The sequence below is a fragment of the Paroedura picta genome, chromosome 11 (genome assembly GCF_049243985.1).
Source record: "Paroedura picta isolate Pp20150507F chromosome 11, Ppicta_v3.0, whole genome shotgun sequence".
Taxonomy (NCBI): domain Eukaryota; kingdom Metazoa; phylum Chordata; class Lepidosauria; order Squamata; family Gekkonidae; genus Paroedura; species Paroedura picta.
This window is the reverse complement of record NC_135379.1, coordinates 35,968,018-35,995,991: the sequence shown is the minus strand read 5'-3', so window position 1 is coordinate 35,995,991 and position 27,974 is coordinate 35,968,018. Positions and strand designations below refer to the sequence as shown.

The window sequence follows — 27,974 nt, the reverse complement described above, 5'->3', positions numbered from 1 at the left end:
TCTACCTTTATTTGAAAACCTTTAGCCCACAGCATTTCATTAGCTCCATAGTAGATGTTCCTCAATTATTAACTGCTGTGGAAAATATGAAGAATATGTATGTGTGAGCAGGAGAAGATGCACAGTTAAGGTAAAAAAAATGATCCTGTCTTAATGAACTGTTCCATGAATTGAGAGGGAGATAGCATGCTTTGTCTTTATTATTTAAAAAAAGGTTGTTAACAGGCATTTGAGTACACTGCCTTGATTTCTGCTCGAGACTGATGGTTCAGATTGCCTTGTAGTTTAGTAAGTCTGTGGAGAAAGGTGAAAATAAAGTATCATTATGGCTGGTACTAAATATTATACATGCACACTTCTGGAATCAAACTGACCATGCTTGTGTTAAGGGTTTGAAACAGGGAAATGGTAGGGAAAGGGCCTTCAACCCTTTTTTGTCTACTAGTTTTCTGCTTCAGTTCCCCTCCCTGGCTACTTTAATTATCCTGTGACATCCCAGAGGGATATTTCTCTGCTGGCAGGGCTGGCAGCTTTGGGGTAGGAGACTGCCGCAGAAAAACAAAGACTAGGGAAGAGTTAATCACTCTTCTCCATTACCCTATCTGCATTCCAATTTGCTGCTGCTTAAAATTGGTTTTCTCTACAAGAACACATCATTGTCCTTGGCCCAGTCCTGACAGTCATCAGGTTTAAATACAGACATTTGCGTGTAATGTGAAGCTTGGTCCTATAATGTTTCATTTCTCAGAAATATCTTTTTATTACGTGTCCTACTCCAGTTTTGCAATAAAATGCAGTTGATCTAAACAAGAAGGAAATAATTCAAAGCCTTCACCATTTTTGTCACCTTTAATTAAGATTCAAAATGCTACAGCTGCTGTGGCAAGTGACCTAGTAAGGCTTTAAAGTTAATAGAAATGAGAGTAGTTGTATGTATTGCTTGTCAGTGATTCAATATTGTTATATAACTGTTTGAAAATGTCTCAAGATGTTAGTCTATCCTTCATTGAAGAAAGTGTAAATGTCTATTTTTAATGTTTATCATATGTACAGAAAATGATAGTTGCTTTTTATTTTTCAATGCTATAACAATACTACTAATTTACAAGACTTAATTTTTCCAGGCAAACTTTATTTAGCTTTATTGTACTTGAATATTTATATTTTTTGCTGTTTGGTTGATTGGTCTCTCCACCCCCACTCCATTCCCAAAACAATACTTTGTGGGGAACCTGTTTTCAAAATTTAAAATGACCTCGTAACTCAGGAGCATTTGGCTTTGTTGAAGTACTTGTCTGAATATTGTCATGCAATTGGGTGAAAATGTGTTTCTCTTGTGCTAAAATACAAAATGCCTTCTTTCTTTTAGCTGCCTTCATTTGCTTGGTGTGCATCAATGAATATATTAGTTACTACACACGTGTGTTCATACTCAGTAACTGGCTTGTAAGGTACACACTTGTGTTCACACCACTTCCATTCACCTCCAGAGGCTATCACCTCAGGAGTGCTCCTGCCCTTGTCATCCTGCCTGCATTGATTAGCTCATGGTGAATGTTATAAAGACAGGCATAATCCTATGTGCTGTCTGTGCTGTGTATAGGTCATGACATACTACAAGTGATGATACCCCTATTGCATACCCTTTATGTTGATACTTAAGTGTTTTCCTTAATTATGATGGATTTAGGTGCACATTGTGTCAACTAGTATTGTGCTTGCCTGGGTAACTATTTAATTCGTTTTTGAACAGTTTTCCATGGGTTAAGAAAGTTGTAGTTCAATTTTTTATTTCCTTTTGATTCTTTAAAATTAATATAACAATGTAACTCCTGTGAAATCCTCCTGTTTTCTATGCATGGGTAATATCATAGGCAACTCTATTAAAAAGTTGTTGAGAAAACAGCTATACAATTTCAGAACATTACAATTGGGAGCATTCATTACCAGGTGGGATAATCATTTTTGTTTCATTTGTTCCCCTGTGTTCATTTGTTTCTTTATACATTAGACCATTTTTACACAATCATTTCTGATTTCTCGTAGTTTGACTAGTACAAATTTAATATAGTTCTTTATATTCAGTTTTGATAAAAATTTGTTGCAACCTGACCTTCTTCACACAGGAGAAAGCCCTTTATTCAATTGTGTTCTAGATGCTTAGGTATTTATCTTTACTTCTGTGAGCTTCCCAAATGAATAACTTGATTTCATTGTTTTTGAATAACTTTGTTTCTTTCATATCATTCCAAATAGCCACCATATTATGTTAAATTCCAGTGTGTGATTATATATAGCCAGTAATGGTTACTTTTGTTCTCTTCACAAGTTAATATGTGAAGAATATGTGTAAAAACACAGTGGCAAGTGGTAATCATATGTTTGGTGAATCACAAGTTTTTCTTTCCCCTCAGAGTGCAATAGAATCTTTATTTGGAGCATCATTAACTGGGATTGCCTATTCATTGTTTGCTGGGCAACCTTTGACAATATTGGGGAGCACTGGACCTGTTTTAGTATTTGAAAAAATATTATATAAATTTTGCAAGTAAGTGCATCTTTATTCTCAGAAATTTACACTCATTGTATTTGATCAGGGAGATTCCTTGCTGTATTTTGAAGAAACTGATTGGGGAAAATAGCCGCTAGTATAATGCACGTTGTCTCTTGTGTTACTAAACAAGGGGTAGTCGAACTGCAGCCCTCCAGATGTCCATGGACTACAATTCCCATGAGCCCCTGCCAGCGAATGCTGTAGTCCATGGACATCTGGAGGGCTGCAGTTTGACTACCCCTGATTTAGATCCTTGAATGTGAACATGATATCCTGATTTTATGTCAATGAATTTATAATTAAAGGTTTCAGAAACAAAATACTAAAGGACGGACAGGCTTGTGAATTTTCTGTGCCTTGCTACTTTGTAATTAATAAATTAGTCCATATGTTTGTAGTTTTTTACTTTTTCAGCCATGATATTCCTTATTTAAGTACTGCTTTAACTTCACTTGGCAATAAAGGTGACTATTGTAATGTGGTATGTTACTATATTACTTGTTAGGGAGTGTTGGTGTTATGCATACAGCAAGGGAAACAGCTCCATCGTGACCTACCTGCCACGATTGATACAGTTAGTGAACTGGAAGCTCCGTGGCCGTCAAGGAGGTTAGTGTTTGATGGCTTCAGGCGGCTCTCTGTAACCGAAGTGGACAAGTTACTGGGTTCAGTGAGGGCGACCACTTGCCCCTTGGATCCCTGTCCGTCCTGGTTGCTCAAATCAGGCGACCAGCGGATAGGAGGCCCCTTGAGGGAGATTGTCAACCTCTCCTTAACATCTGGAGAGTTTCCCAAGGGGCTCAAGGAAGCAGTGGTACGCCCCTTACTGAAAAAGCCATCATTGGACCAGCGGAACCCCGCCAGTTACCGCCCAGTTTCGCACTTGGCGTTTCTGGGTAAGGTGATAGAGCGGGCCGCGGCGGACCAACTCCTAGGTTTCTTGGATGAAACTTCGGCCCTCGACCCATACCAGTCTGGCTTCCGCCCTGGCCACGGGGTGGAGACCGTGCTGGTCGCCTTCATGGATGATATCCGACGCCAGCTGGATTGGGGCGGCTCCGCCATTCTCGTGCTTCTAGACCTGTCGGCCGCATTTGATGTGGTCGACCACGAGTAATTGGTACACCGCCTCGCCGGAGCTGGAATAAGGGGGACTGCGCTTCAATGGCTGGTCTCCTTCCTCCAGAACCGGACGCAGAGGGTTGCGATGGGGGAGAGTATGTCGAGCCCTTGTGAGCTCCTTTGTGGGGTTCCGCAGGGGGCGATACTCTCTCCCACACTTTTTAACATCTATATGCGCCCTCTAGCCCAGCTGGTCCGGGGCTATGGGCTGGGTTGCCACCAATATGCAGATGACACCCAGCTCTACTTCCTAATGGACGGCCGGCCGGACTCCACCCCGGATACATTTGCCAGTTGTTTGGAAGCGGTAGCTGGATGGCTCAGGCAGAGTCGCCTGAAACTCAACCCTTCCAAGACGGAGGTCCCGTGGCTGGGCAAAAGTGGGCAGGACCATGAAGCGCGCCTCCCATGCCTGAACGGGGTGCAATTAACACCTGCACCAGTTGCCAGGAATTTGGGAGTGACATTTGATGCCTCCCTCTCTATGGAGGCTCAGGTCACCAATGTAGCTCGGACGGCATTTTTCCATCTTCGCCAAGCCCGGCTACTAGCGCCCTACCTGTCCTCGGAACATCTGGCCACAGTGATCCATGCAACGGTCACTTCCAGATTAGACTTCTGTAACTTGCTCTACAGGGGCCTTCCCTTGTCTTTGACTCGGAAGTTACAGCTGGTCCAAAATGTGGCTGCCAGGGTCCTCACTAGAACACCTTTGAGGGCCCACATTCAGCCGGTGCTTTGTCATCTGCACTGGTTACCAGTCTGTTTCCGAATCAGATTCAAGGTATTGGTATTGACCTTTAAGGCTATACGCGGCCTGGGTCCCGTCTACCTGCGGGACCGCTTGGTTGCTTATGCCCCCCCGCAGGGCACTCCGCTCTGCGGGTATGAATTTACTGGTTGTCCCGGGCCCACGGGATGTTCGCCTGGCCTCGACCCGGGCCAGGGCCTTTTCAGTCCTGGCCCCAACCTGGTGGAATGAGCTCCCAGAAGAGCTAAGGGCCCTGCAGGATCTACCAGCTTTCCGCAGGGCCTGTAAGACGGAGCTCTTCCGCCAGGCATATGGTTGAGGCCAGGGCAGCTCTCCCACTAATCCATCAGAGGATCCCCTCCAATATTGAGATCTCTAACATCGAGATCATTGTTAGATCTATTGTATTGGTGCCACCCTCTTCTGAATATTATTCTCTCCACCAGGCTGAACTAAGATCAGAATTGTGACCACCGCCGCTATATGTTATATGTAACGTTTGCTGATGTTAATTGGGGGTTTTATGGGGATTTTATTGTGTTTTAACTATTTATGTTGTAAACCGCCCTGAGACCTATTGGGAGAAGGGCGGTCTAAAAATTAAATAATAATAATAAAAAATAATAAAAATAATAATAATATTATTTAAGTTGGTCTTGTCTATTTCCTGCCTCAGTTAAATACTGGTATAGTTTTTCTGAATCTACATTTATTTTTTAAACAGGGATTACAAACTTTCTTACTTGTCTCTAAGAACCAGCATTGGTCTGTGGACATCATTTTTATGTATCCTGTTAGTAGCAACGGATGCAAGCAGCCTTGTGTGTTATATCACTCGATTTACCGAGGAAGCTTTTGCTGCTCTCATTTGCATAATATTTATATACGAAGCACTGGAAAAGCTTTTTCAGTTGGGAGGAGCGTATGCTTTCAATATGCACAATGACCTGGATAGGCTGACGCTATATTCGTAAGTATTCTTTTTTTGTAAACATAGACAAAAGTTGCATCGGTCCAAAGAAAAATCCAAAGCTGAGAAGTCATGTAATCCCGTTTTATGAGGACCATCCAAAATAATAAATGGAAAATGCCAGATTTCAAGATGTATGTTTCTTTGTTTTATTTTGGTGGTTCCTGATAAAATGATTACATGGATGGAGGGAGAATGTGATTGCAATAACTTCTCTCACAATAATGAATGCTACAAGTACTTCTAGCATTCTTTGTTCAGCATTTTCTAAATACGGACTCAAACTTATAAATAGTACTAAATCCTTCTAGAGTAAGCTAATAAGAGTTTTTAGAGTTATATTTTAATGGGGAGGATTGTTTTAAGTTGTTGATTGCTATGTTTATGTATTGGATATGTATTTTACATGCTTGTAAACCACTGCAAGCCAGTTCGCTGAGATTAGAAGTTATATAAATCCAAAAATAAATAAATATAAATAAAATAAATAATAGATCATTTGGCTGAGCAGTCCTGTCTGATGTTAGCTTGGTCTAAGTCAGGGGTAGTCAAACTGCGGCCCACCAGATGTCCATAGACTACAATTCCCATGAGCCCCTGCCAGCCCTGGTCTAAGTGCTTCATAACATGGTAAATTATGTATGAAGTCTTTTTTGCCATTTATTCAAATGTATCTTCACAGCTGTCATGTAAGGATACCTGTGCTATTGCTGTTCTTTTGCATGCAATTTTTCTTCATATTTTATTTATCGTTTACCCTGTTGTCTTTTTAATATACCATGCTGAGAAAAAATGAGATATTAAATTACCCATTTATCATTGGAGTTGAACTGTATTCTTCCCTTATGGCAAATATGAATACTGTTTCTGGCCCAGTGGCATGCAGTTGCCCTTTTTGGACACTTTAAACATGTCAGAACAGACATTTTTAAAATCACCAGCGCATCATCTGTGAATTTCATTTTATTAAGATAAAACCGTGACTAAAATGCTTACATTTAAAATTTGCCAGATGTGCATGTTCAGAGCCATCGAATCCCAGCAATGAAACACTGGAACTATGGATGAAGCATAACAAATCTGCTGATACTATATCATGGGCTAACCTTACAGTTACTGTGAGTATTTTGAGTAAAAATATAGAAATTCACATTTTAAACAGCTATAAATTAAGTCAAGAGAAACTTGGCACACATAGGTCTTATTTCCTGGGTTGGATCCTACCAATTTTTTTCCCTTTTTCTTGACAAGTTCCCTTTCTTATTACAGCCCCCATGTAGGTTCTGTGATCTCTAGTAAGTTGTTTTCAGTGATCAAAGGCACTCTTTCCTCTCTTTTTTACTAGCAGGAAAGCTGGCAGAATCCAACCCTGTTTTGTGTTGACTGAAATGTATGATGACTAAGTTGTCATTTTTTTATTTAACTATCTTTTAAGCAGTTTGTAAATTTCTTCCCTAGCTCAAGTAAGTGTTATAATAAAGACTGCTGAAGTCTTGCAAACATAGAACTATAGGCCAAAATGTAAATTCAGTATTTTTGTTCCAGTATTTTGTTCTTCAGCCTATCTTCCTGATTTTAAGGAACAGAATGTTGGCATAGTAGACTCATCATGGCTGTCTGTGAAACGTGCAGCACATCTGTAAAATGCTCCGGGAGCAGTATAAATAATTTGCTAAGGCTAAGGGGGGTGGGCTGAGTCCAGGATAGGAAGCAGGGGCCATTGGCCCCTTGGCCCCGGACTGACAATCGGAGGGGCCAATCGGAAGGCTCAAAGCGCCTTCCGATTGGGCCCTCACCATGACAGACCAGAGTGGCGCCTCCCAACCCAGCCCAGCCAGGGGCAATCTGGAGACATCTCTGCTAGTCTGCTCCTGACAACTGCAGGGAGAGGTCAGTAGAGGGGGATGAGAACAGAGGCTTGGACAGGCTGCACCAGCCCTTTTCGTCCCAAGGCTGTCCTAACTGTCATGTCCATCTGTAAATTGCCTCAGAACACTGACAGAGCTGGCAGGAGGATGGTGAGTGCACTCGCTCCCCCCTCCCTTCAGGCCTGCTGCGAAGGAGTCTTTAACAGCCCCTGACTGAGGCGTTTCTGAGAGCAATGCAGGCGAGCCTCAGGGCATGGGGTGGACATTCCTTTTGAGGGGGGGAGATTTCTCCTTCTGCCAAATGGCTGACAGGGAGGCCACAGAAAAGCCCTTTCTCACTTAAAATACTGCTCTGGTCGTGGGTTAGACACAGCCAAGCCATATATATTTCTTCTTTGCAATTCTCTGCAGATTTTAGACCACTGCACAATGTTATTCTGCAGACGAAACTGGATGCTGTTGCGGAGGTTCTTTTGTCTCCTGTTTCATCTGCACAACAACCCTGTGCGGAAGGCCTTAAGTCTTTCAATTCAAGAACAACCTGTGTGGGAGGCCTTAAATGTTTCTTCTCTACCACAATCCTGTCCAAATTAGCCCTTCTACCTGGGGGCTGATCTTTATAGTATGAAGTTGAGCTGTAATTCAAGGAGCTCTCCAGGCCCCACCTGGAGGTTGGCTACCCCTGTGTTGGATATATTCCTGGAATTTTGGAGGTGGGACTTCAAAATCGTATAATTCCTCAGAGTCCAGCCTTCAAGGAGGCTGCGGGTGTGCTTCTGGGCTCAGGGGGAAGGCTGCACCACTGCCGGGGGGGGGGGGGGCGGCGGAAAAACACCTAGTGCCCGTTGTATTTACAAGTACAACAGGCTTGGTCCCTAGTATACCATAATTCTCCCAAAGCAAAATATCGTATTCATTTGAATAACCAATCTGAAATGCAGAGTCTCCTGGTTCAGGCATTTGATAAAGTATTTTTAGAAGGATATTTTTTTCTTGAGCCTAAGACATGAGTTCAGTGTCCATTTACACAGGCCTATAGAAATGTTACCAGTATGTCATGTAATATTATTTCTTAGAAAACCTCATGGCTTTTCATGTATGCATTACCATATAATTGTGAAGTAAATATGAGGATGCAAAATAGAAAAAGAATGAAAATTATTGCATTACTTGATGTTCACAGAAAATCAAAATATTTTACTTTGAGCTGAGAAAATATAAAAGTCTTGCATGTTTTTCTAGCATCAGGTTTCTAGTTTGATTTTTTGAAACTTCCATTGTAATTTCATACGTAAACAGATTCAAAGGGTCAGTATAGTATAAGATCTAATTGTGTAAAATTCAGATGTGATTAAGTTCAGAGACCATGGACAGTAACAATAATTGTCAGTCTCCCTAGTTTTACTAATCTAGTAACAACTTGGACTTTATAAGAACTGATAGTAGTCACGAGATTGCCTGGCAGCTGATAGTTCCAGCCCTTTAGGATAGTGTATTTTGAATCCATTATGTTATACCATGACCACATTAGTACACACCAGTGTAGTATAACAGTGAGAGCATAGGGGTAGGAACTAGGAGACCTAGGGTTGTGTCATCATTCTGCCATGGAAACTTGTTAAGTGACCTTGGGACCGTCACACACTATCAATGTAACCTACCTCCTAGGGGTGTTGTGAGGATAAATGGAGGGAGGGCGTTGTAAGCCACTTTCAGTCCTCATTGGGGAGAATTGTGGGGTACAAATGAAGTTTATATATATTTATGTGCATGTGTATATATAAACTAAATGCATACACTGTTCTCTTGAACAGGTCTAATCTAACTTGTTTTTGTGAATGTCTTGATTTATAGGAATGCAAGACCTATCAGGGTGTGTTTCATGGATTAGCTTGTGGTCGTCATGGCCCATATTTCCCAGATGTTCTTTTTTGGTGTGTCATTTTATTTTTTACAACATTTTTCCTCTCCTCTTTCCTCAAGCAATTTAAGACCAAGCGCTATTTTCCCACTAAGGTAATTGTGATTGCATTTATTTTCAGGATTTCTATACTGAGTACCTTATTTGCTAATGAGAGCTTAATATTTATGACTTAATAATCTGGCATCCACCAATAAAAACAGAACAAAGAAGGCAATATGGCAGTTATATGTATTTCAACAGATAGTTTGGCTATAATTTTGCAAGGAATTAAAGTCCTCAAGGTCTATCTTCTGCTATGATGATCAGCCTCACATAATGTAGAGGAATATGCCACAAACAAATCAAATGCTGCTACAAGGTGCCTGCAGAGCTAATTGGAGGAAGCAAGGAAGTCTTTTTCTGTATGTTTGTTTGGTTACTTTATTCCTTACAGCAATCACCGTATGCAAGCAAAGCAAAACAAATCTGTAAGTCTATGGCAAATAAAATATTTTAGCAGCTCTGTTTTTGGAAAGCTTTGGAATGCCCATTCTTCTCTGCATACTGCTACACAGTTAATGTTAGTTTGGTTTCATTAGCTGTCAAAACCAGTGCATTTCACTGGCTTGTTACTGAAAAGAGCTTGGTTTTGCAATGATCATCAAGCTGAGAATGAAACTGCTGAAACAGTATGCTCTAAATCAAACAGTGGTACATTGACGACATCTGGAGCACTTCAGTACAACTTTATAAAGATTTTCAAAAGGATGCTAGTGAAAATACTATAAAATATTTCTAGGAAGATGAGTGGAACCTGCTGGCATATGTAATTCTATTTTTAATATATATATATATGAGCAGATCATGCCTTTTAGTGAGCACAGAACAAAAAAGTTGAAGATTATTTGTATAATCTTATGGCAAAACCTTGTGGCAGCAGCTGTTTAAAAGCTGATGGATATGTAAATCCATAATGATCTTAAATTTTTTTTAAATTGATCTAAAATCTTAAGGTTAAAATTGCATTCTCTGGAAATAGTATGGGCTGGTAGTTAGTGATCCCTCACCATTGTAGGTAATCTTTGTTTGCCAAAGAGGTTTTTTTTTTAACTTCCCCTTTCCTTTTTAGGTACGTTCTACAATAAGCGACTTTGCTGTATTTTTGACTATAGTAATAATGGTACTTATTGATTACCTTGTGGGAGTTCCTTCTCCTAAACTTCATGTGCCTGAAAAATTTGAGGTAAGAAAGTGTTCCTTTGAAAAAACATATTTACAGTTGTGAGAGACTATTGTTACATGTTGCTGATAAACATAATTTTAGTGAAACTCCAGTTCTCCTAATATCTTATTTTTTCCTTTTTCCTTGGAAGCAGCTGGATCTATCCTTTTTGGATCTAAAATTCTGTTTATGTCTCCAAAAACAATTATATCTTCATCTTGAAATTCTAGTGTAGTTTGAAATAAATCTCGAAACATAAAATGTTGGCATTGTTTGACACACATATTTCCTTTAGGTAATCTCAATTTAAATTTTAAATATCTTTTCTCTGGATCTTCTTTCTGGATCTCTTAATTCTATTACTTCTGAAGAAGACAGTTTTCCTAATTTTTTAGTATTTAAAATATATTCATGTGTCTTCTTTATGTAGGTTTCTGGTATGCATAATATATATCTGTTTTATGCTTTTTAAATTGTTTGCAATTTTTTTGTACATCTCACAGTAGAGTTCAATCTGTTAATATTTACCATTTTTAATATATCCATTTTGTCCCAGTGTTGATGCCATGGCCATTCTTCTCTTGAACTCTTAAGGCAATAGTTTGACTTGTTTAATTAAAAGTAATTAACTTTATTTCCTTTCGGTAAATATACCTCTATTATGAATGGTATTTTCCAGTGATTTTCCTTCTCTTGTAGAATCTGTCTCAAAAAGTCAGAATCTTTCCTTTTCCTTAACACGCTTATTGGTAGATCTTAAAAGATCTGCACCTCTTTTTCTGCTACTTTAAGTGGGCAATTCTCTTTGCTTCTTTAATATTGTGTATCTTGTTTTCTTATGAGTGAAATGAACCAGTATATCTTGAGGTAGCTCAATCTTGAATGCAAATCTTGAATTCACTATAAATATCTGGTCACTGTTGGGGAAATCATCATGTATTTTCAAATAATCTTGGAGCAAAATCTCTCTTCCAAATTTACTCTCCCAAAATCTTCTGGTATGCTTCTAAAATTAGCATTGGGATTCCAAGATTTCTGTTCTTTGTTCTGCTTCCTCAGTCTGGGAATCTTGCCTTTCTAGATAACTACCATTTTCTTTTTGATGAAGCCTTAATTGTAGTATGATGTATTCTGCTTTATTCTTTAGTTCAAACTATTTAGTTCAAACAGAGTACATGTAAAGTTAGTCATAAATCTCATGTCTGCTTAATATGTTTTTATCATTTAAAAATATTTCTCTCTTTCTAGCCCACACGAAGTGATCGGGGGTGGCTCATAGATCCTCTGGGGCCTAATCCTTGGTGGACACTCATAGTAGCTGCGGTTCCTGCTTTACTCTGTACCATTCTAATTTTTATGGACCAGCAAATTACAGCAGTCATTATAAACAGAAAGGAGCATAAACTGAAGGTAATATATTGTTTTCATTCTTTGATAGAAATTGTGAATGCCCAGATCAGCTCCTTCATTGTACTTGTTAAAGGTCTATGATGCTGAACTTGAGAATTTTAAGAAAATATATAAAACCAAATGCATGGTAGATGGCCCTTGTTTTCCCTGCAACTTTAAAAAATCCTAACAGGGATGTAATTTGTTTTTGTTTAGCTTAAACATTTTTACCCTGTAATGGCAGAGAACTATCAAAGAATTAAAACTAACAGTTAAAAATGAGAGTTAAAATATGTAAATTGACTAGTAAGTATATGCAATTGAAATCTTTGATACTGTTGAAATATAGAGCTAGGGATGCTGGATAGAAGAGAGGAGTAAATAATGGTCCTTGTGATTATTGGAAGTGTTTTGAGACTACAGCTGTATTTTGAATAGACCCAACCCACATCTGGAATGGTATCATATTTCGTTAAGGGCTAAGTGGGTGGAGAGTGGGTGCGAAGCACCTTCCAATTGAGCTCTCACCCGGACCGGCCCCGCCCAACCTGGGAGTTCTACCCAGTTGGGAGGCATGAGGGGAAGCCTTCCTTCCCTGGCGGGACTGTAGTCCTGCAGCAGTCTCAGGGACAGCCTTGCAAAGCCCATTCTTATGAATGGGCTTTGCAGCTAGTATACAAACTATTTTCCTTTTAATGCGAACCCCGAATTAACTTCAAACCATTTACGCACGAGGAATTTGCTCCTGCCCAGCCTCTTATTAATGCTGCTTAATGCTGCTTCCACATGACGTTGGCAGCAACCCGCACCTGTGCAGGTGTTGGTGTGTTTCTGTCTGATTTGCTCTGTTGCACTGCAAATTGGGGTGCAAATAGGGGCAAGCCTGTCTGAAGGATGAAATGTGTGACAGTCTCGTTAGCATTTTGCTCACCCTTGCACCCACCCTCCCCTCTCCATTTCTGGATCGAAATTGCTACAGGATTCCAAAGCGACCTGCCCTCAGTACAAACAAAATGTTCTCTTCAATGTACATGATAATATTGGGATTGGGCAGCTAAAACACCTTCCTCCTTGTGGCTTTCTGGTGGTGGGGTATGAATGGGGAAAGAAGGGTGTGTGTGATAAAGCAACTGTCTTCCTATTAGCTTGGCGTCTGTGCGCTGTGTTTTAAATATTTATTGTGAACACACAATCATTGGGGTCCAGTTACCATGTTCAGCCTATCACAAATGTACCTGAACATAAAGAGAGACCATTATACAGAGTATCCTGAAAAGGGATATAAGGAAACGTTTTATTGTTGTTGCGTGGTCACATAGCTACATGAAAGTGAAAGTTTTAAAAAAAATGTTTTACTTTTGTGGCATTTCCCCATAGCAATGCAGAAGTATTTGTTTTAATTAATTTCAGGACTCAGAAGTGATTGAAGTTTGAGTCTCCAAAACAACCGCTATGAAGAAATTGTTAGCTTGCATTGATTGACAACCTGAAGAGGGATGGGAGAAGTGCGGGTTGTCTACCCTTTAGGCTTCTCCGCTACCTTGTTGGGAAGGAAAATGCCATGATGAGGTGGCAGGCTAATATGGGAGGGGTTTCCCATTAGGAAGCGTGCAAAAGAGTGGTTTCCTATTTGCACATTTGCAAGCAGGAGGCTGAGTGCATTTTACATCTCCGTGCTGAAATGGTCTAACAGAGGTTTTTTCTGGTATCAGATCTGGTACTTTTGGCTTCCACATGTGTACACACTTAATGACGTAAATACATTGCCAGAGTGTCTGTTTACTATACGATTGGAAACCTATATTTGGCATATTTCTCAGCCATGAATTCTCTTTTCCTCCCATTGTAGTTATGAGGTTGATTATAGTGTATGTCTTCAGGAACTAAATTGTGTTCTAGAAAGAAGATACTATAATTTTATAGGGTTTTTCTTAATATCCACTCTGATTCTAGTCTACCTTACTTACTGTGGCTTATATTTTACATTAGTTGACAGTTTAACCAGCTTAGTTTGTCACAAATTGTAGCAGTTAAAGATATTTCAGATCTATTTGTAGATACTTTAAAATGTATTTTTTTGTTATGATTGCTATGTTGTCATATATGTGTTTGACTTTACAGAAAGGCTGTGGCTATCATCTTGATCTGCTCATGGTTGGTGTTATGCTAGGAATATGCTCCATAATGGGCTTGCCTTGGTTTGTGGCTGCAACTGTTCTTTCTATTAGTCACGTCAACAGTTTAAAAGTAGAATCAGAGTGTTCTGCTCCAGGAGAGCAGCCGAAGTTCCTTGGAATCCGTGAACAGAGAGTAACAGGATTAATGATTTTTGTTCTAATGGGGATGTCAGTATTCATGACCTCTATATTAAAGGTAAGAAATTATTTTTGCTGTACAGCTTTATAAACATTTTAAGTTATCATTTCAAATTCCTTACTGGTCAGGTTGGAATAAGTTAATTCCAATTCTGCCATAAAGTAGCAAACTAGTCGTCAATGTGAGGAGGGATCTGGCTGCTAACAGGGGCTCCACAGAGCTGTTCAGAGATGAGATGGCAGGAGCTATTTGACTGGCAGGGATTCATGTGGCTTGCTTCCTGAGGCTTGATGTATAGCAACTGGGAGGACCAGGAGGGGCATGGGACCTTTTCCCCATAGGCTATATTTGCTCTTTCCTCCGTATTAAAGATGCCCATGGAGTTCCACAGGTAAAGGATCTAGAACAATTCCACAGGGCCTAAAAAAGAGAGCTTTTCCACCAGGCATTTGGTTGAAGTTGACTAGAACCAACATCTTCCACTGGGTCCCTGACCCACTTTCCTATGAATCTCAACATCCTGAACCGACCAATCATTTGTCCAGTTGTATATTGTTATGAATTTACTGTGCTCACTGTTTGTTATTGTTCTATTGTTATTTCTGGATGCCAATTTGTTTGGTTCCTGTTCCTCAGTTTCTTGTGAACCACTCTAAGCCTCTGTGAAGGGTGGTATATAATTGTAATAAATCAGTTAACTTAGTAAAACAAGCATCTTGAACTCTAGTAGGGGGCAGGGGAAAGGCAGGAGAATATGCTAATCATTCTTGTTTCACCACTTTATCTTGTCCATTCCCAGACTGGTTTTCTTGGAACAAAAATAACTGTTGCATTTTGTTGCATATATTTATGTCCAATATTTAATTAGGCTCAGAGGATACTATAGGGGTACAAACTTTGTTATATTAATATTTCACTTAATTGTGCTGATATGTTTGTTTTACATTCTAAAGTTCTTATTGGTAATCTGGCTTTATCTTACTATATAATGCTCCTATTTTTTAGGTCTGATAGCTAAAAGTTTTTGATGAAAAGTGCTGTTACTGCTTCTGCATGAAATGCCTGAGACTATGAGAATGTCACTTTTTATTTAATACATTGTCCAAATGATGCATTTTATGCTCCATGATGGGTTAGCTCACAGGTTTAACCGTTTTCTCCACAGTTTATTCCAATGCCAGTCTTGTATGGTGTTTTTCTTTACATGGGAGCATCTTCACTAAGAGGCATCCAGGCAAGCTCTGTTTTAATTATTTCATGTCTTTTAAAATAGTCTTGTACAGTAATGAAATCAAGTGATTTAAAACTGAATTGGCAAAATAGGGAGTAAAACATGAGTCTGAACTAATCTCATAGTCCAACATTATACCTTCCTGTAGCATAACCAAGAAACTGGATCCAGACGTGTTGGCACCTGCAGATATGGAACATACAAAAACGTATGGGTGTGCTCGCTTGTTCCCATTGTATTTTGTAGGACAAAATAAATGGGAACACAATCTTGCAAGAAAGGCTAAAGGAAGCAAAACTGGCATTCACTCTCACAAATGGGGTCATCAAAAGATGAGGGCAGGCTGAACTGGTATCCCTTAGTTGGTATCTTATGCTTTCTCATATAAGTGAGCAGATGCGATTAATTTTTACAGTGTATTTGGAACAATATTGGTATAAGGCTAATTGCTTACCATTCCTGAGACAGATTTATTTAACTATTCCTGATGGGACCCATAGGGGAGAGTTACATCTTTTTCTCACTCTTGTAAATCATGTCAAGGGAACAAGGAGGAACAGTGTCTTTGTGATATTTCTGTTACTTCCTCCCTAGAAGGTTAAGCAAGGGAAAGAAAGTTGTGTAAAGTTATTACTTCCTAAATAATGCCTCTGAATTAGGAAAATGGTGAGATGGATCTTTTCTGTGATAGAGGCCATGTTTGTTTCAGTTGCATTTTTTGTATAATATTGTCAGAATCTTTCATAAGTTAATTAATTGTTTTGTAACATCACTATTAAAATTGTACTACTGCTTTAAATATTTGACCAATATGTGACTGAACCAGTATTTTCATATGGAAATAAACAATTCCGCTTGTCTTTGGTTTTATATATCTGCATATTTTTATATTTAGTTTTTTGACCGTATCAAATTATTTGGAATGCCTGCCAAGCATCAGCCAGATTTGATCTATCTACGTTACGTGCCTCTCTGGAAGGTCCATATATTTACAGTAGTTCAGCTTACTTGTCTTGTTCTTCTGTGGGCAATTAAAGCTTCTAAAGCTGCTGTTGTTTTTCCTATGATGGTAAGTCAACTAAGAGGCTTACATTATTCGCCATTATGTTTGAAAACATGCCAAGCCAGTTGTTCAAAGAATTGTTCACTAGAATTATATTTTATGTAGATTTTTATGTAGCAGAGCTTTTTAAAACTAGGGCTCAATGGAACCCTTGGGTTCTGTTAGGATCCCTCAGGGGTCCTGAAACATTTTATAAATCCCTACTTCATTTACTTGCACTGCTTGTTGCCAAGTGATCTGTTATTTGTGTGTTTACTTTGTGTTGGGGTTATAGGGTTTCTTCAACCAAAAAAGGCTGAAAATCATTATTCTGTTTTATTATTACTTGCATTTTAAGCCAATTTTTGCACCAAAATGATCTGTTCAGGTGGTTTGCAGCAATTACAATGCCATACACAGTGCTGTTGGGGTGGGGGCACAGGACACTGTTCATATTAATAAATGAAAATAAGATTCAAGCCCTCTCCCTCAGTTCATAAATTAAGAAGCAAGACATGAAAGGTAAGAGGAGGGAGATCAGGTTCATAATGCCCCCACTATAAAGGGGTTATTTATTAATAGGCATTTGCCTCCATTTATGATGAGCCTGATCTTCTCTCACTGGGATCAAGTGGTGCAACTATTCAGTTGTCTTTGATCATGTGACAGGCGTTCTTCATTTCCTCTCTGTACTCATCCAGCTCAAGATGGTTTGATACAGTGTGTTCATTGACAGGGAGCAAGCTTCCCCATCCCTGCTCCTTGTCTTACAGTTGCTGAGGGCATTCTGCTAATACAGTTATTTCTGGCAGGAAGGGAAGAAGCAAGCCATTACTTCTGTATGATTTTTCTCTGTAGTGTACTGATCTTGAAATTGGTCTTTTAAAATTGTTTTTAAGGTATTAGCTCTCGTTTTCATACGCAAACTTATGGATTTGTGTTTCACCAAACGGGAACTAAGTTGGCTTGATGATCTTATGCCAGAAAGTAAAAAGAAGAAGGAAGATGACAAAAAGAAAAAAGCAAAAGAAGTAAGTAGAGCAGTCATACTTAAATATGGAAAAGAATTTACTGAAATGAAACTCATAGATTTTTATATGGTATTTATATGGTCAGTCCTCCCCAAGATTAACCCATCCCTGGAGATGGGGGGGGAGTAAAGAAACTAAGGACTTTAGCTGACACATTTTAATTTGTTTTAATGCATTTTAATTTGTTTTAATGGCCAAATATTTAATGGATTATTGTTTTATTATATATTGTATTATTTAATGTATTGTTGTGTAAACAGCCCCAAGCAAGTATATACCAAGAGGGGCAGTGTAGAAATTTAATTATAAAATAAATAAAAGGTTAGATTTTAAAAATTCTGTTAAAACAGTCTCAAGTAATGCGACTTTGTTAATCTGAGCAAGGGCTTTTGAAGATACTGCCCTGCAAACAAGTTAGATCAGGCTTTCTCAACCAGGGTTTCATGAAACTCTGGGTTTCTTTAATGATCTTGGAAGGGTTTCCTGAATGGGCGGGAGTTAATTATTTTTATATATTTTAAAAATGTGTTAATGTTTATTGGGCGATATGACCATATATGGTCATGTTGACCTGCCCCTTCCTTCCCAGAATTGCCAATGATGGGCTGGGGGGTAGGAAGGGGAGCGCCCTGGATGGGCGTGTATACAACTATGGTTCCCAACTATATTCTGCATGATCGTGCCACTGCTCGGGTTTCTTGAAGCTTGAAGAATATTCCAGGGTTTTCTCAATGGTAAGAAGGTTGAGAAAGATTGGGTTAGATCATTGCCTGCCCATACCTGAACATTTTCTGTTGGGGCCTCACTTGATGTAACATCTGATTATGAGGGGCGACTTCCCTGCTGTCAGTCCAGAGAACATGCAAAGCATGCCATTTAGGAGGCTTTTTTCAAAGGGGACATTTTAATAAATTTAGTAAACTTGATTGTCTACTAATTGTCTAGATTATTGTATGTACATTTTACTATTTTATAATCCACATTGAATCTCTGAGAAAGTGGATTCCAGCCTTTACATAATGTGTCATATAACATGAGCCACTTTTGGAAACTCTTAATTTTTTTTTTAACTTAAGACTAAATAGCATTGCATGCACTAGCATTTCTTTAAGGCTGATTGAAGATTAATTTACACTTTTAAGTGGGAGATTGCAGAAGGGGTAACTGGGCTAATCTGTTTTATAAAAGTAAAACAACAAAAAAAATTCAGTGGCACTTTAATGACTAACAACATTTATTTTGATATGATCTTTTGTAGGTCAACTGTGACCACAAAGCTCATATCGAAGTAAATATTGTTAGTCTTTAAAAGTACCATTGGATTGTTTTATTCTGAAGTGGCTGAGTTTCCTTAAGCAAGCAGCGTGAAACAGTTTTTATCCTAAGAAAGAAAACTTCTCTGCCTGCTCAGTTTTATAATGGTGAATCAGTTTTCCCTTTAGATCTCCTAATGCTGGAAAAGTATTGGGGAATAGAATTGAACTGAATCTGGACTGTGGCTTCTTAGGCCCAGCTGGAGACCCCAAAAACTGATCTCATTAGGAGAACCACTAGTTTTACCCCTGGCAAACAAGTCTGTGTACTATATTAACTTCTGAAGTTTAGCCAGATGCTCGGGTGGGCTTGATGAATGATACTGACAGCAACTTCTATAAAGAGGAAGCTTTAACTTCACTGCTTGTGCACAGTTGCTCCATATTTATCTACTTTTCAATTTTATTTATTTATTTGCTACCCTTCCTGGAGGGCTCAGGGCTGCTCATAACATATCACAACATAGATTTTAGTTGGTAGCTGGATGCAGCTAGGTGCAATTATATTATAGCACTATTCAAAGTGCACCTTTGTGGCCACTTGTCTCTACCTTTAAAGTAAGTTTGATACAGGCCCTTGTTTTAGATGCCTGGTTCTTGTAGCATAAATAATGTTAAATAAGTATTGGATAATGTGTAACTTTCAGGAAGCTGAGCGAATGTTTCAGACAGTGGACAGTGAAACTGTACACCTTCCATATGAAAGAAGCGATGTGTTAGAGATTCCTGTGAAAGCTCTAAAATACAGGTGTGATATATATCTACTATTTTCATTTAAAGTTTCTTATATAGCTTTTATATTTGATATTGCCTTAAATGATGTATTTTAACACACTTGAATGAACACTGAAAATGATCTAGAAGTTTATGATATCTTTATATAAGCTCATTATTTGTATCTGTTTTTAAATTCCTTATTGCTTACTCACATGACCCTTTTGAACAGATCCGATGACTCACTTTCAACCAGCTGTTCTCAGGGTGAAGAAACTGTTTTGGTCAGTTCTTTGTAGTGTGGTGGTGTGCATGGCTAATGATATGAAAAGCACTGAAAACACTAAATATAGGTTATCTGAGCCATATATTTACCAGCTACTTAATCAATTTAGTTAAAATGTCTCACATCAATTCTTTTTGTATCAATTCCTTTTGTACACTTGATATTGAAATAATATTTGATAGCAAATATTTTTAGGCCCCAATTTTCCTTATATGATTATGGTTGTAATCCTAAAAATACCTTCCTGGAAGCAAGTCCCACTGAATAAAGTGAGATTTGCTTCCAAGGAGATGGGTAGGATTGCTCCCATAGTTATTAATTCATGGCTTAGTGAAATTTTTAGACTGAGTTCAATTGGTTAATGCAAAGTTCAATTCACAAACCATCTATAGAAGGCAGAATATGACAGCTATTAAATAGTGGGTTCAACAAGGCATGGAGTCGCTCATGTGCGGGGACATCAGGTCTTATTAAATCACACCCAACTGAACTAACTCAATAGCCCACCAACTGAACTTATATACAGTGTAGGGTTCCCACCAAAGCCTGTGATTGACCCCGTGCGAGTTTTCCAAGTTCAAACTGATTGGACCATTTAAATCAGTGGTCCTCAACCTTTTTATCACCGGGGACCACTCACTGGGGACCACTCAACGCCTTTTACTGAGGCCCGGTGGGGGGGGTAGTTTACTTCTCTACTCTCAACCACTGCCCTAACGCTCTCTGATCGCTATGGTAATGTTTAAACATCCTTTCAAAATAAGATACAGACACGCCACAACAATGAAGTGTGTTGTAAAGGGCTGGGAGGGGGGGGGAGAAGGCGTCCTTCGGGGCCCACTTCCAATTAGTCAAAGGACCACATGTGGTCCACGGGCCACAGGTTGGGGATCGCTAATTTAAATGATCCAGTAGCAAGACAGATCCTGCACACTGGGCAGTACCATTTAGAGTTCCCGATGTTTGAATCAGAGGGTAAGTCTGATTGGCTTGAAGGACATAGCGTTCATGCCTTTATATTATTTAGAATAATCTCAATCAGTAGTATCCCGTTCACTTTATAAGGGTATCCACTCCTCCTTAAAGTTATGGGAAAGGGACAGTTTTACCATTTTTATTCCCCCCCGAGGGTATTAAAATATCTTACCTATAAATTTCAAGTGCTTCTGACAAAGTTCCATGGGAATAGAAGCCTTCAGACAATTCATCAAGAAACAGCCTGTTCCTGGTCCAATTTATTAGTTGAAAGTAAGTTTTTTTTAAGGGGAGGTAGCTTAAAAGGGACCTTGACTTAATAGTAGAGCATGTGCTTTTATAGGTAGAAAAAAGTCCTAGGTCCAAGCCCTAAACTTTCTAGTTAAAGAACATAAAATTCTCTATGCTGAGAGTGATGTTTCTCTCCCTGAGACCCTGGAGAGCCATGGCCAGTCACACTAGATGTAAGCTATCGGAACGGAAGTCTGACTTGGTGTAGAAAGCATCTATTATTATTTTCAAGTTTGCTTTTCAAGAAGATTTCAGTTAAAACATATCATTCCTCAGTTAAATACAATATATTTAGTTGCCATTAAGCCATTTTATTGTGGAATTATTGCTCTGTACCTTTAAATACAAGCCTTAATCAAATCGTTGTATGTTAAAATGTCTATGCAGAATACAAGACATTGCATAAGCAAACGTGGTGGAAAAAGTAACATGAGATTCTTTTTAAAAAATGTGTTGTTCTTATATTCTATTAGAAGACATTATAAATGTGTTTTGGATTCTTAAGGTATTAAAATTCCAACATCATTTCCATAAATAGTTCAGTTACCATACAATAGTTGAATTCAGCTTTAAAAGTTAAGTGCACATTTTTCCCATATAAAAAACTTGCCTTTGGGAATCTTTATTACAATTCATTGGTTCAAAAATCAGTATTTAGTAACCATGTTGAATTGAACATGTTCCTGGTAGCTGTGTAAATAGATAACCTAGGGCTCAAATGATATAAACAGCATGATACATAATTAACGCTATTGCAAGGCACTGAGTACTAATCAAAGTGTGTTTGTTGTCTAGCATTGATCCTTCTGTTGTAAACATATCAGATGAAATGGCCAAAACTGCACAGTGGAAGGCTCTTTCCATGAACACAGAGAATTCCAAAGTAACAAGATCTAACTTGAGGTAGTTTATAATTACTCACAATTTCTGATTGTATTTTTTCTTTAAGAAGAGGATAACTGTAATTTGTTTTGATCATATATTAATATTTTGAATATATGGTGAGTTTATATTAACAATATGAATAGAGAACATGTGTGAAATCTAATGAGATCTGAGGAAAAGGTAGACAGGAATTAGGGAGGTCAGAATCCAAAGAACAGTAACACCACTGTAGTAAGCCCACATGGCAATCTGTTTTTAAAATTAGATGTTTCAATAATATGGCATTTGGGTTAAACTGATGGGGGAGGGGGTTAAAAAGATGTGCTGTACTAGAGTAACCCCACCTTACTTACCTTTGTGTTGAGCAAGTCACATTTCCTGGTCATCTGATGGAAGAGAGATGCTTAGAGGTGGACACTTCCCATCCTTACTGGTCTCACTTCCAATTCTACTGCCTTAGCAGTGGTTCCAGCTGTAGAAGGGTGGCCGAGGCTTCCCCTTTTCCTCATCCACCCATCTCTAGGATTACCAGCATAGTAGTAGTTTTGGCATGTGGGGGAATATTAGAAGCTCACCTTCCTTGGTTAGTCATCTACATGCCTCCAGTGAGGCCATCTCAGCAAGTGGACAAGGGAAGAGAAGATTCCCTGATGGTCAGTTGCCTGTGCAAACACAGACAAATGATTTATATTTAGGTGTATATACGGTAATCTATCTATGGATAATAAAACATTAAATAATGTAAAATTATATAACACAATTGAGTAGAATAAACAATTGGCGCTTATAGGTTAAATTTTGTTAATGTGTATTGTAGTCTTAAATAAATGTGAGCATGTGAGAGACTCCCCATGATAAAAAGCAATAATGAAGTAAAATATAGAAGTCACTCCATAAACTTCGCATGTTTTATTTGTTTAATGTTTTGCATTGTTCTAACAGCTCTGAAAAAGAAGAATGTGTGAAAATAGACATGGAAAAGGCATCTGAAACAAAGTATGTAGATGCTGAAACCTCAGTATAGAAGTGAACTTGAGGGTATATCATTTTATAGGACATAATGTTAAAGGGTGATTTCCAAACTTCTTTCACCTACTGAAATTTGTGCTCTGAATATTATATGTGCAGCAATGAGACATTTTCAGACAAGAGTGAAGTTATGGTCACCTTGGAAATATTTATTTTTAGTGAAATGTTTATTTTAATTTTTAATAGGAATGTCAAAATTACTTTTTAGTTACCATTATGTGCATAAATGTCAGATCGTGTTTAACTGTAAATTATTGATTGTCTTTACATACAAAGCTGTTTTATAATTTATTGTGATATTCATGTCCTATTTGTCAGGCAATTGCTGTTTGGGTTTTTGCAAAGTTTTCTGTATGTCAGTTTCCCCTTGAACAAATTTCCAGTGTGCCATTTCATGACTGACTGCATGTTCAAACCATTCCCACTTCATGTTGCTGTTTCATGGGTTTCTAAATTCATATTTGTGGGAATAATGTCTTCACATGTAATTTACATCATTTCAATGCTATTTGATGCCTTTAAAAATACTCTATTCTGTATAGTAGATAAATTGACTGTTATCATTTCTACTCTGTCATGTTCCACATCATGGAAAGCCACAATAGCCCTTACTGAGATCTGTTATAGGGCTTCCCTCTCTACAACATGTTTTTTGTTTTTTTTAAAGAATAGCTATACTGTCGCCACTGAAATGAATGAGACAGCTACCCCCAACAAGGCCACTACTGGGATACAGATTTAGGGATCTGCGTTAGGACGCATTAGTCTACTAGTTTGAATTGCAAACATAAACAGAATTGTGTTGATTTAGAAAACATCTTTATATAAAGGATCTGATTATCTAATAAGTTCCTTTCTTCTGCACATAAATACTATTGATGATTGAAGATAAGCCAAGAGAGGTGAGTAAAATCATTAGAGTAGTTTCTCATTCCTGAACCCTTTATTTTTATGGTTAACGTATGCTGTAATATTATCTGTAATCATTAATAAAGCTGGTAAGGGGTGCTTGGAGAAGCTGCGACTCACCGTCTAACCACCAATCAGGTTGGCTGTTCTAGTTGCCCATTCCTGATTGGCCGTCAGTCCAATGAGCAGCCATTAAGGAAGGATGTCCTGCCCCTGGTCGCATTCCCCTCCAACTTTTTCCATTTGGAAGGAGTTCCAGCCTGGTAAGCAGGAGTTGGGAGGGAAAGCAGAGGTCCTGGGACTGTGGGCTGTTGCGGGGATGAGGGAGGGAGACCCTGCCAGCACTCCTGCCTCCCAAGTAGCTCCAGCTGTGTCCTTGCCAGGCCTTGGTGAAGCGGCTGGGGTGACAGGTGAAGGAGTGGACAGCCCGCCAGTGCCTCCCCCCTGCTCCAAAAAGGCCCGCTGAGGCCTCTCCAGGCCTTGGCTGGCCTATCTGTGGTAGGGGGGGGGGATGGCCTAGCGCCCGTTGTATTCAAGGATATAGTGGGCTTTTCTGCTAGTTAACAATATTTCTTAGTTTGGCAGGTAAAATCATGAGTTGAGATTTCTTGCTGTATGCAGGAGGAGATATTCAGTAGCATACTAATAAAATACATGCCAAATAGCTTGAATATTGACTACTGTACAAAAATAAAGCAATATTTGGGTATTTTAAATATTTCATCCTTTTTGACACCACACAATTTAGGAAATGTAACTAAAATATTTGACCTAGTTTTAAAATACATTCAACACTGAAGCTCAGTGAAACAGCTTTTAAGTCCATACTGAGTACACTTATATGGAAGAAAGTTATAATAAAGTTAATGAGAGAACTTCCAAGTCAGTGAATTCCCTATTTCAAGCTAGAATGCATGTAAAGCTTTTGTGACTTCTGTGTTTACTTTGATGATGGCTGTGAAAGCTTTGTTTGTTTGGGAGCTCCATGAGCCCATGAAAGATTTCATGCATATTAAGCAAACTTTGGGTTACCATTATTCTGTACAACATTTAGAATTAAAAAAAATTAAAATATGAATCTTAATATTTTTATCAGTTTTCTTGCTTTTGTGAAAATGAAAGTAGCGTATTTGACCAAAACGCAATGAGAAAATAGATTCAGAGTATAAATACCACCAAATTTCCATAATGTAGATGTGGTTTTATCAGACTTTTCATTTCCCTATGAATAGCCCACAAACAAAGCTTAAATAATTTGCAGTGTTGTCAGTAGTAAGACTCCATATTTGAAACAGTTATTATTTCCTTTATGGTCCAAAATGCTGCTGAATATATTCTGAACTAAAACATAATACATAGGAGTAGGGGCAGAATCATTAAAACTGAAATAAAAGATGAAGCTTGAGCATCATCACCAGCCTTGCACTTTTGGCTTAACTTTGATATTAAAATTGGGAACAGTATAGCTATTTCCACCCCTTCCTGGAGGTTTGTATATTTTGTGCCTTAGCTAGCTTCTTCAATTAATATGCACTTTTTAAACAATGTGAAAATCATGACTGTTACTTACCCTAATCTCACATCTGTTCAATGTCTTTAACAATTATGTTTAGAATAATTTATTCTGTTTTGCTGCAGTCAAGGGAGAATCATGTCTGGAAGTATGTGCAGCTTTCACAGTTAAGCCATGTTACTGTGTATGTGGCTTCAAAGTCTTCCATTACTGTACACTTGCATTTTCAGATAAAATGTGGTAACAATTTGCAAAGACCCAAACAGATCATTTGTGAATTTTAACCCTTCGTTTTCAAAGTTTAGAATTCTGTATTACTGAATAGTTTGTATCAACTTTTTGGTGCCAAAAGGGTAATTAGTTTTAGACACGTAAATGAAGTTCGGAAAATTACGAAGCATCATCATATTTAATTTTCTTTTCGTCAAAACAAAATCCTAACCAGTGCCAGGAATTGCATGACTTGCAATGTAGTTTACATTGATAGTTCCAATGATGGTTGTTAATGTATACTTACATATTTTAACCTTTTGATGTCATATATGTCCTGATGACATGCTGAAAACACCAGTGGTAACTTCTACCTGATCTACTGTTTATTTTTCTTCATACAAATATTATTTCCTTCTCTGTAATAAAAAGATAGTATTAAAGGACAGTGAAGGACATAGCTATTACTGTACGTACATATAAAGGTTGCCTTAATAGGTATAAATGAGCAGGGGTAGTTTACTGTGCACTGACATCTAAAATAAACCTAATTTAAAGCCAGTATATTTTCATTAAACCAGTAGAATAAATAGCTGAGCGCCTTTTATATACCTTATTCACCTCCTGGGGTGCAAAATTTGATTCCTCTGTACATGACTGCAGAGCTACCCTTAGTAAATTGTTTTTTTTTAAATTCTAAAATGCTTATTTTCAAAAGTGAACATTTTATAGAGGATATCTGACTTTGAATTGATTTAGATATCTTTTTTTTAATATCCCATTTTGAGTGAGTACTCTGCAATATATTGGATTAAAAAGTTCTGTTCCATGGAGGTAGAACCTTCTTGTGATGGAAAAGCCACATTCTATCAGAGGAAGGCTCCTTGTGCTAGAGGAATGTAGCAATTTAGAGAAACAAACACAGAGTCTATCAAAGTATGTTTGATTTATGTAGTGACAATGAGAATGGTGTTCTAGACATGAACATGTTTCTCGTTATCCCTTACTTTGCAATTATTATATATTGCAAAAAAATTTTCAGGTTATTCCAGGTGATCAAAGTGACATAAAATGTGTGAAGTAGTGTGGCAAGATTTAAGCATTTCCATTGTTTGTAGCACCCAGCAGAACATTTCCTTTCTGTTCTCATTTCAAATCCCTATGTACAGGAGTCTTGTAAAATGTGCCCTTTGTAAAGGTAGATTCTAAATGTAAAATGTCCATGGATAGGCATGATGCATTACAAAAATGCACTGGTCTGCATTGTGTAAAAGGGTTATGTATTGTACATAAATTTGTAAATGAATTGTGTTGAAGTCACCTGTTCAGAATTTCTAGATCATTAGCCCAACATACTGAATGTATTTTGCTTTTTGTTCTGTTTGGTCAGTAATTTAATGTTTTAAAAAATGATTGCTGTAGGTGCCATCCTTAACCTAATATCATACAGATGTTGTGAGCAACCATTTATTTTAGTGAATGTACAGGCACCTAGTTGTGTGTCTCTCTATACTTGTATTCTGAATACAGATGTCTTGTGATTTTACTATTTGGCATTCTTTTTACTTCGTAACTTTTTAGTAAACTTGTCAATTATAGGAAAGGGTTACACTTGGTGTGAAAATAAAGGGTTTCATATTTAGAACATATTGTCACCATTTGGCAGTCTTGGAGTAATGTATTTAATAGCCTGTTTTTTATAATGCAGTTTATTTGTCAGGAGATACATCCTTTGTAATATTTTCCCCTTTTGTTACTGATGCTTTGTTTTGTAAATGTGTCTTCCAGTGTTCAGAGCATCTAGCTGAACAAAAACCTTTACTTGGACTTGAGGTGTAACTATACACTTTATTCCAATTTTTATGACAGTTTTCTAATTACATATATTTCCTTTTATAATAAAATCCAAAGCAAGTTGACACTGTTTCAAATGTAAAAACAATATTTTATTAATTTATATAATGCCTACAAATTTTTCTCCGATATTTAATGTGAAAAATCCAGCCTTTACAATTTGTTTAATGACTGTTGCAAAAACTATTTTTTGTAATGTTTCACAAAGTTGACAAAAAAGCAATAAAATGTCACTGACTTTAACAGTTTGTTAAATGTTTAATTCCAGCTATGTGGTTCTGTTATATAGAGGTCTTATAGACTGCTATAAATTATTAGAAAGATAATTGGTGCAAAAAATCTCTATATACCTTAATATGTTTTTATTTAGCTGGTTTTGGTTAGGGTAAGGGGTTTGCACTTGGTGTACGAATTATTCAAGAAACCACTGAAAGCTTGAATTACAGTGTGCTGAATTGACAAGTTACAGACTATAACACGGTCATGCCACTGCAACATAGATCCCATATTTGGGATGAGGAATGTATATTATTTTAAGCTACCAAAATGGACAGAGGCTGGTAACAGAAAGACCCTCAGAAGAGGGTCCTTCTAAA

General features: G+C 38.0%; 1 protein-coding gene and 1 long non-coding RNA gene across 9 annotated transcripts in view; one reads left to right on the top strand and one right to left on the bottom strand.

The window, feature by feature from the left end:
• The window catches only part of SLC4A7 (solute carrier family 4 member 7), a 94,076-nt gene extending 66,455 nt beyond the window's left edge, over positions 1 to 27,621 (top strand). For 7 of the 8 annotated variants that reach the window (XM_077303762.1, XM_077303759.1, XM_077303760.1 and 4 more), the window contains 13 exons: positions 2,415 to 2,548; positions 5,152 to 5,397; positions 6,410 to 6,515; positions 9,120 to 9,281; positions 10,298 to 10,411; positions 11,639 to 11,800; positions 13,901 to 14,152; positions 15,261 to 15,329; positions 16,222 to 16,395; positions 17,268 to 17,399; positions 19,360 to 19,460; positions 21,774 to 21,881; positions 22,806 to 27,621. In XM_077303762.1, the coding sequence (XP_077159877.1) occupies positions 2,415 to 2,548; positions 5,152 to 5,397; positions 6,410 to 6,515; positions 9,120 to 9,281; positions 10,298 to 10,411; positions 11,639 to 11,800; positions 13,901 to 14,152; positions 15,261 to 15,329; positions 16,222 to 16,395; positions 17,268 to 17,399; positions 19,360 to 19,460; positions 21,774 to 21,881; positions 22,806 to 22,887 (1,842 nt within the window). In that variant the 3' untranslated portion in view covers positions 22,888 to 27,621. Of the gene's footprint in view, positions 1 to 2,414; positions 2,549 to 5,151; positions 5,398 to 6,409; positions 6,516 to 9,119; positions 9,282 to 10,297; positions 10,412 to 11,638; positions 11,801 to 13,900; positions 14,153 to 15,260; positions 15,330 to 16,221; positions 16,396 to 17,267; positions 17,400 to 19,359; positions 19,461 to 19,658; positions 20,500 to 21,773; positions 21,882 to 22,805 lie in introns of those variants that run through there. The other variant, XM_077303756.1, reaches the window with a different exon arrangement.
• Positions 164 to 25,946, bottom strand: LOC143820679 (uncharacterized). Its single transcript, XR_013225458.1, has 3 exons — positions 25,832 to 25,946; positions 22,439 to 22,525; positions 164 to 294 (listed from the first exon to the last, which is right to left on the bottom strand). It is a non-coding gene; the product is annotated as an uncharacterized LOC143820679 (long non-coding RNA).
• Positions 27,622 to 27,974: the final 353 nt, after the last annotated feature.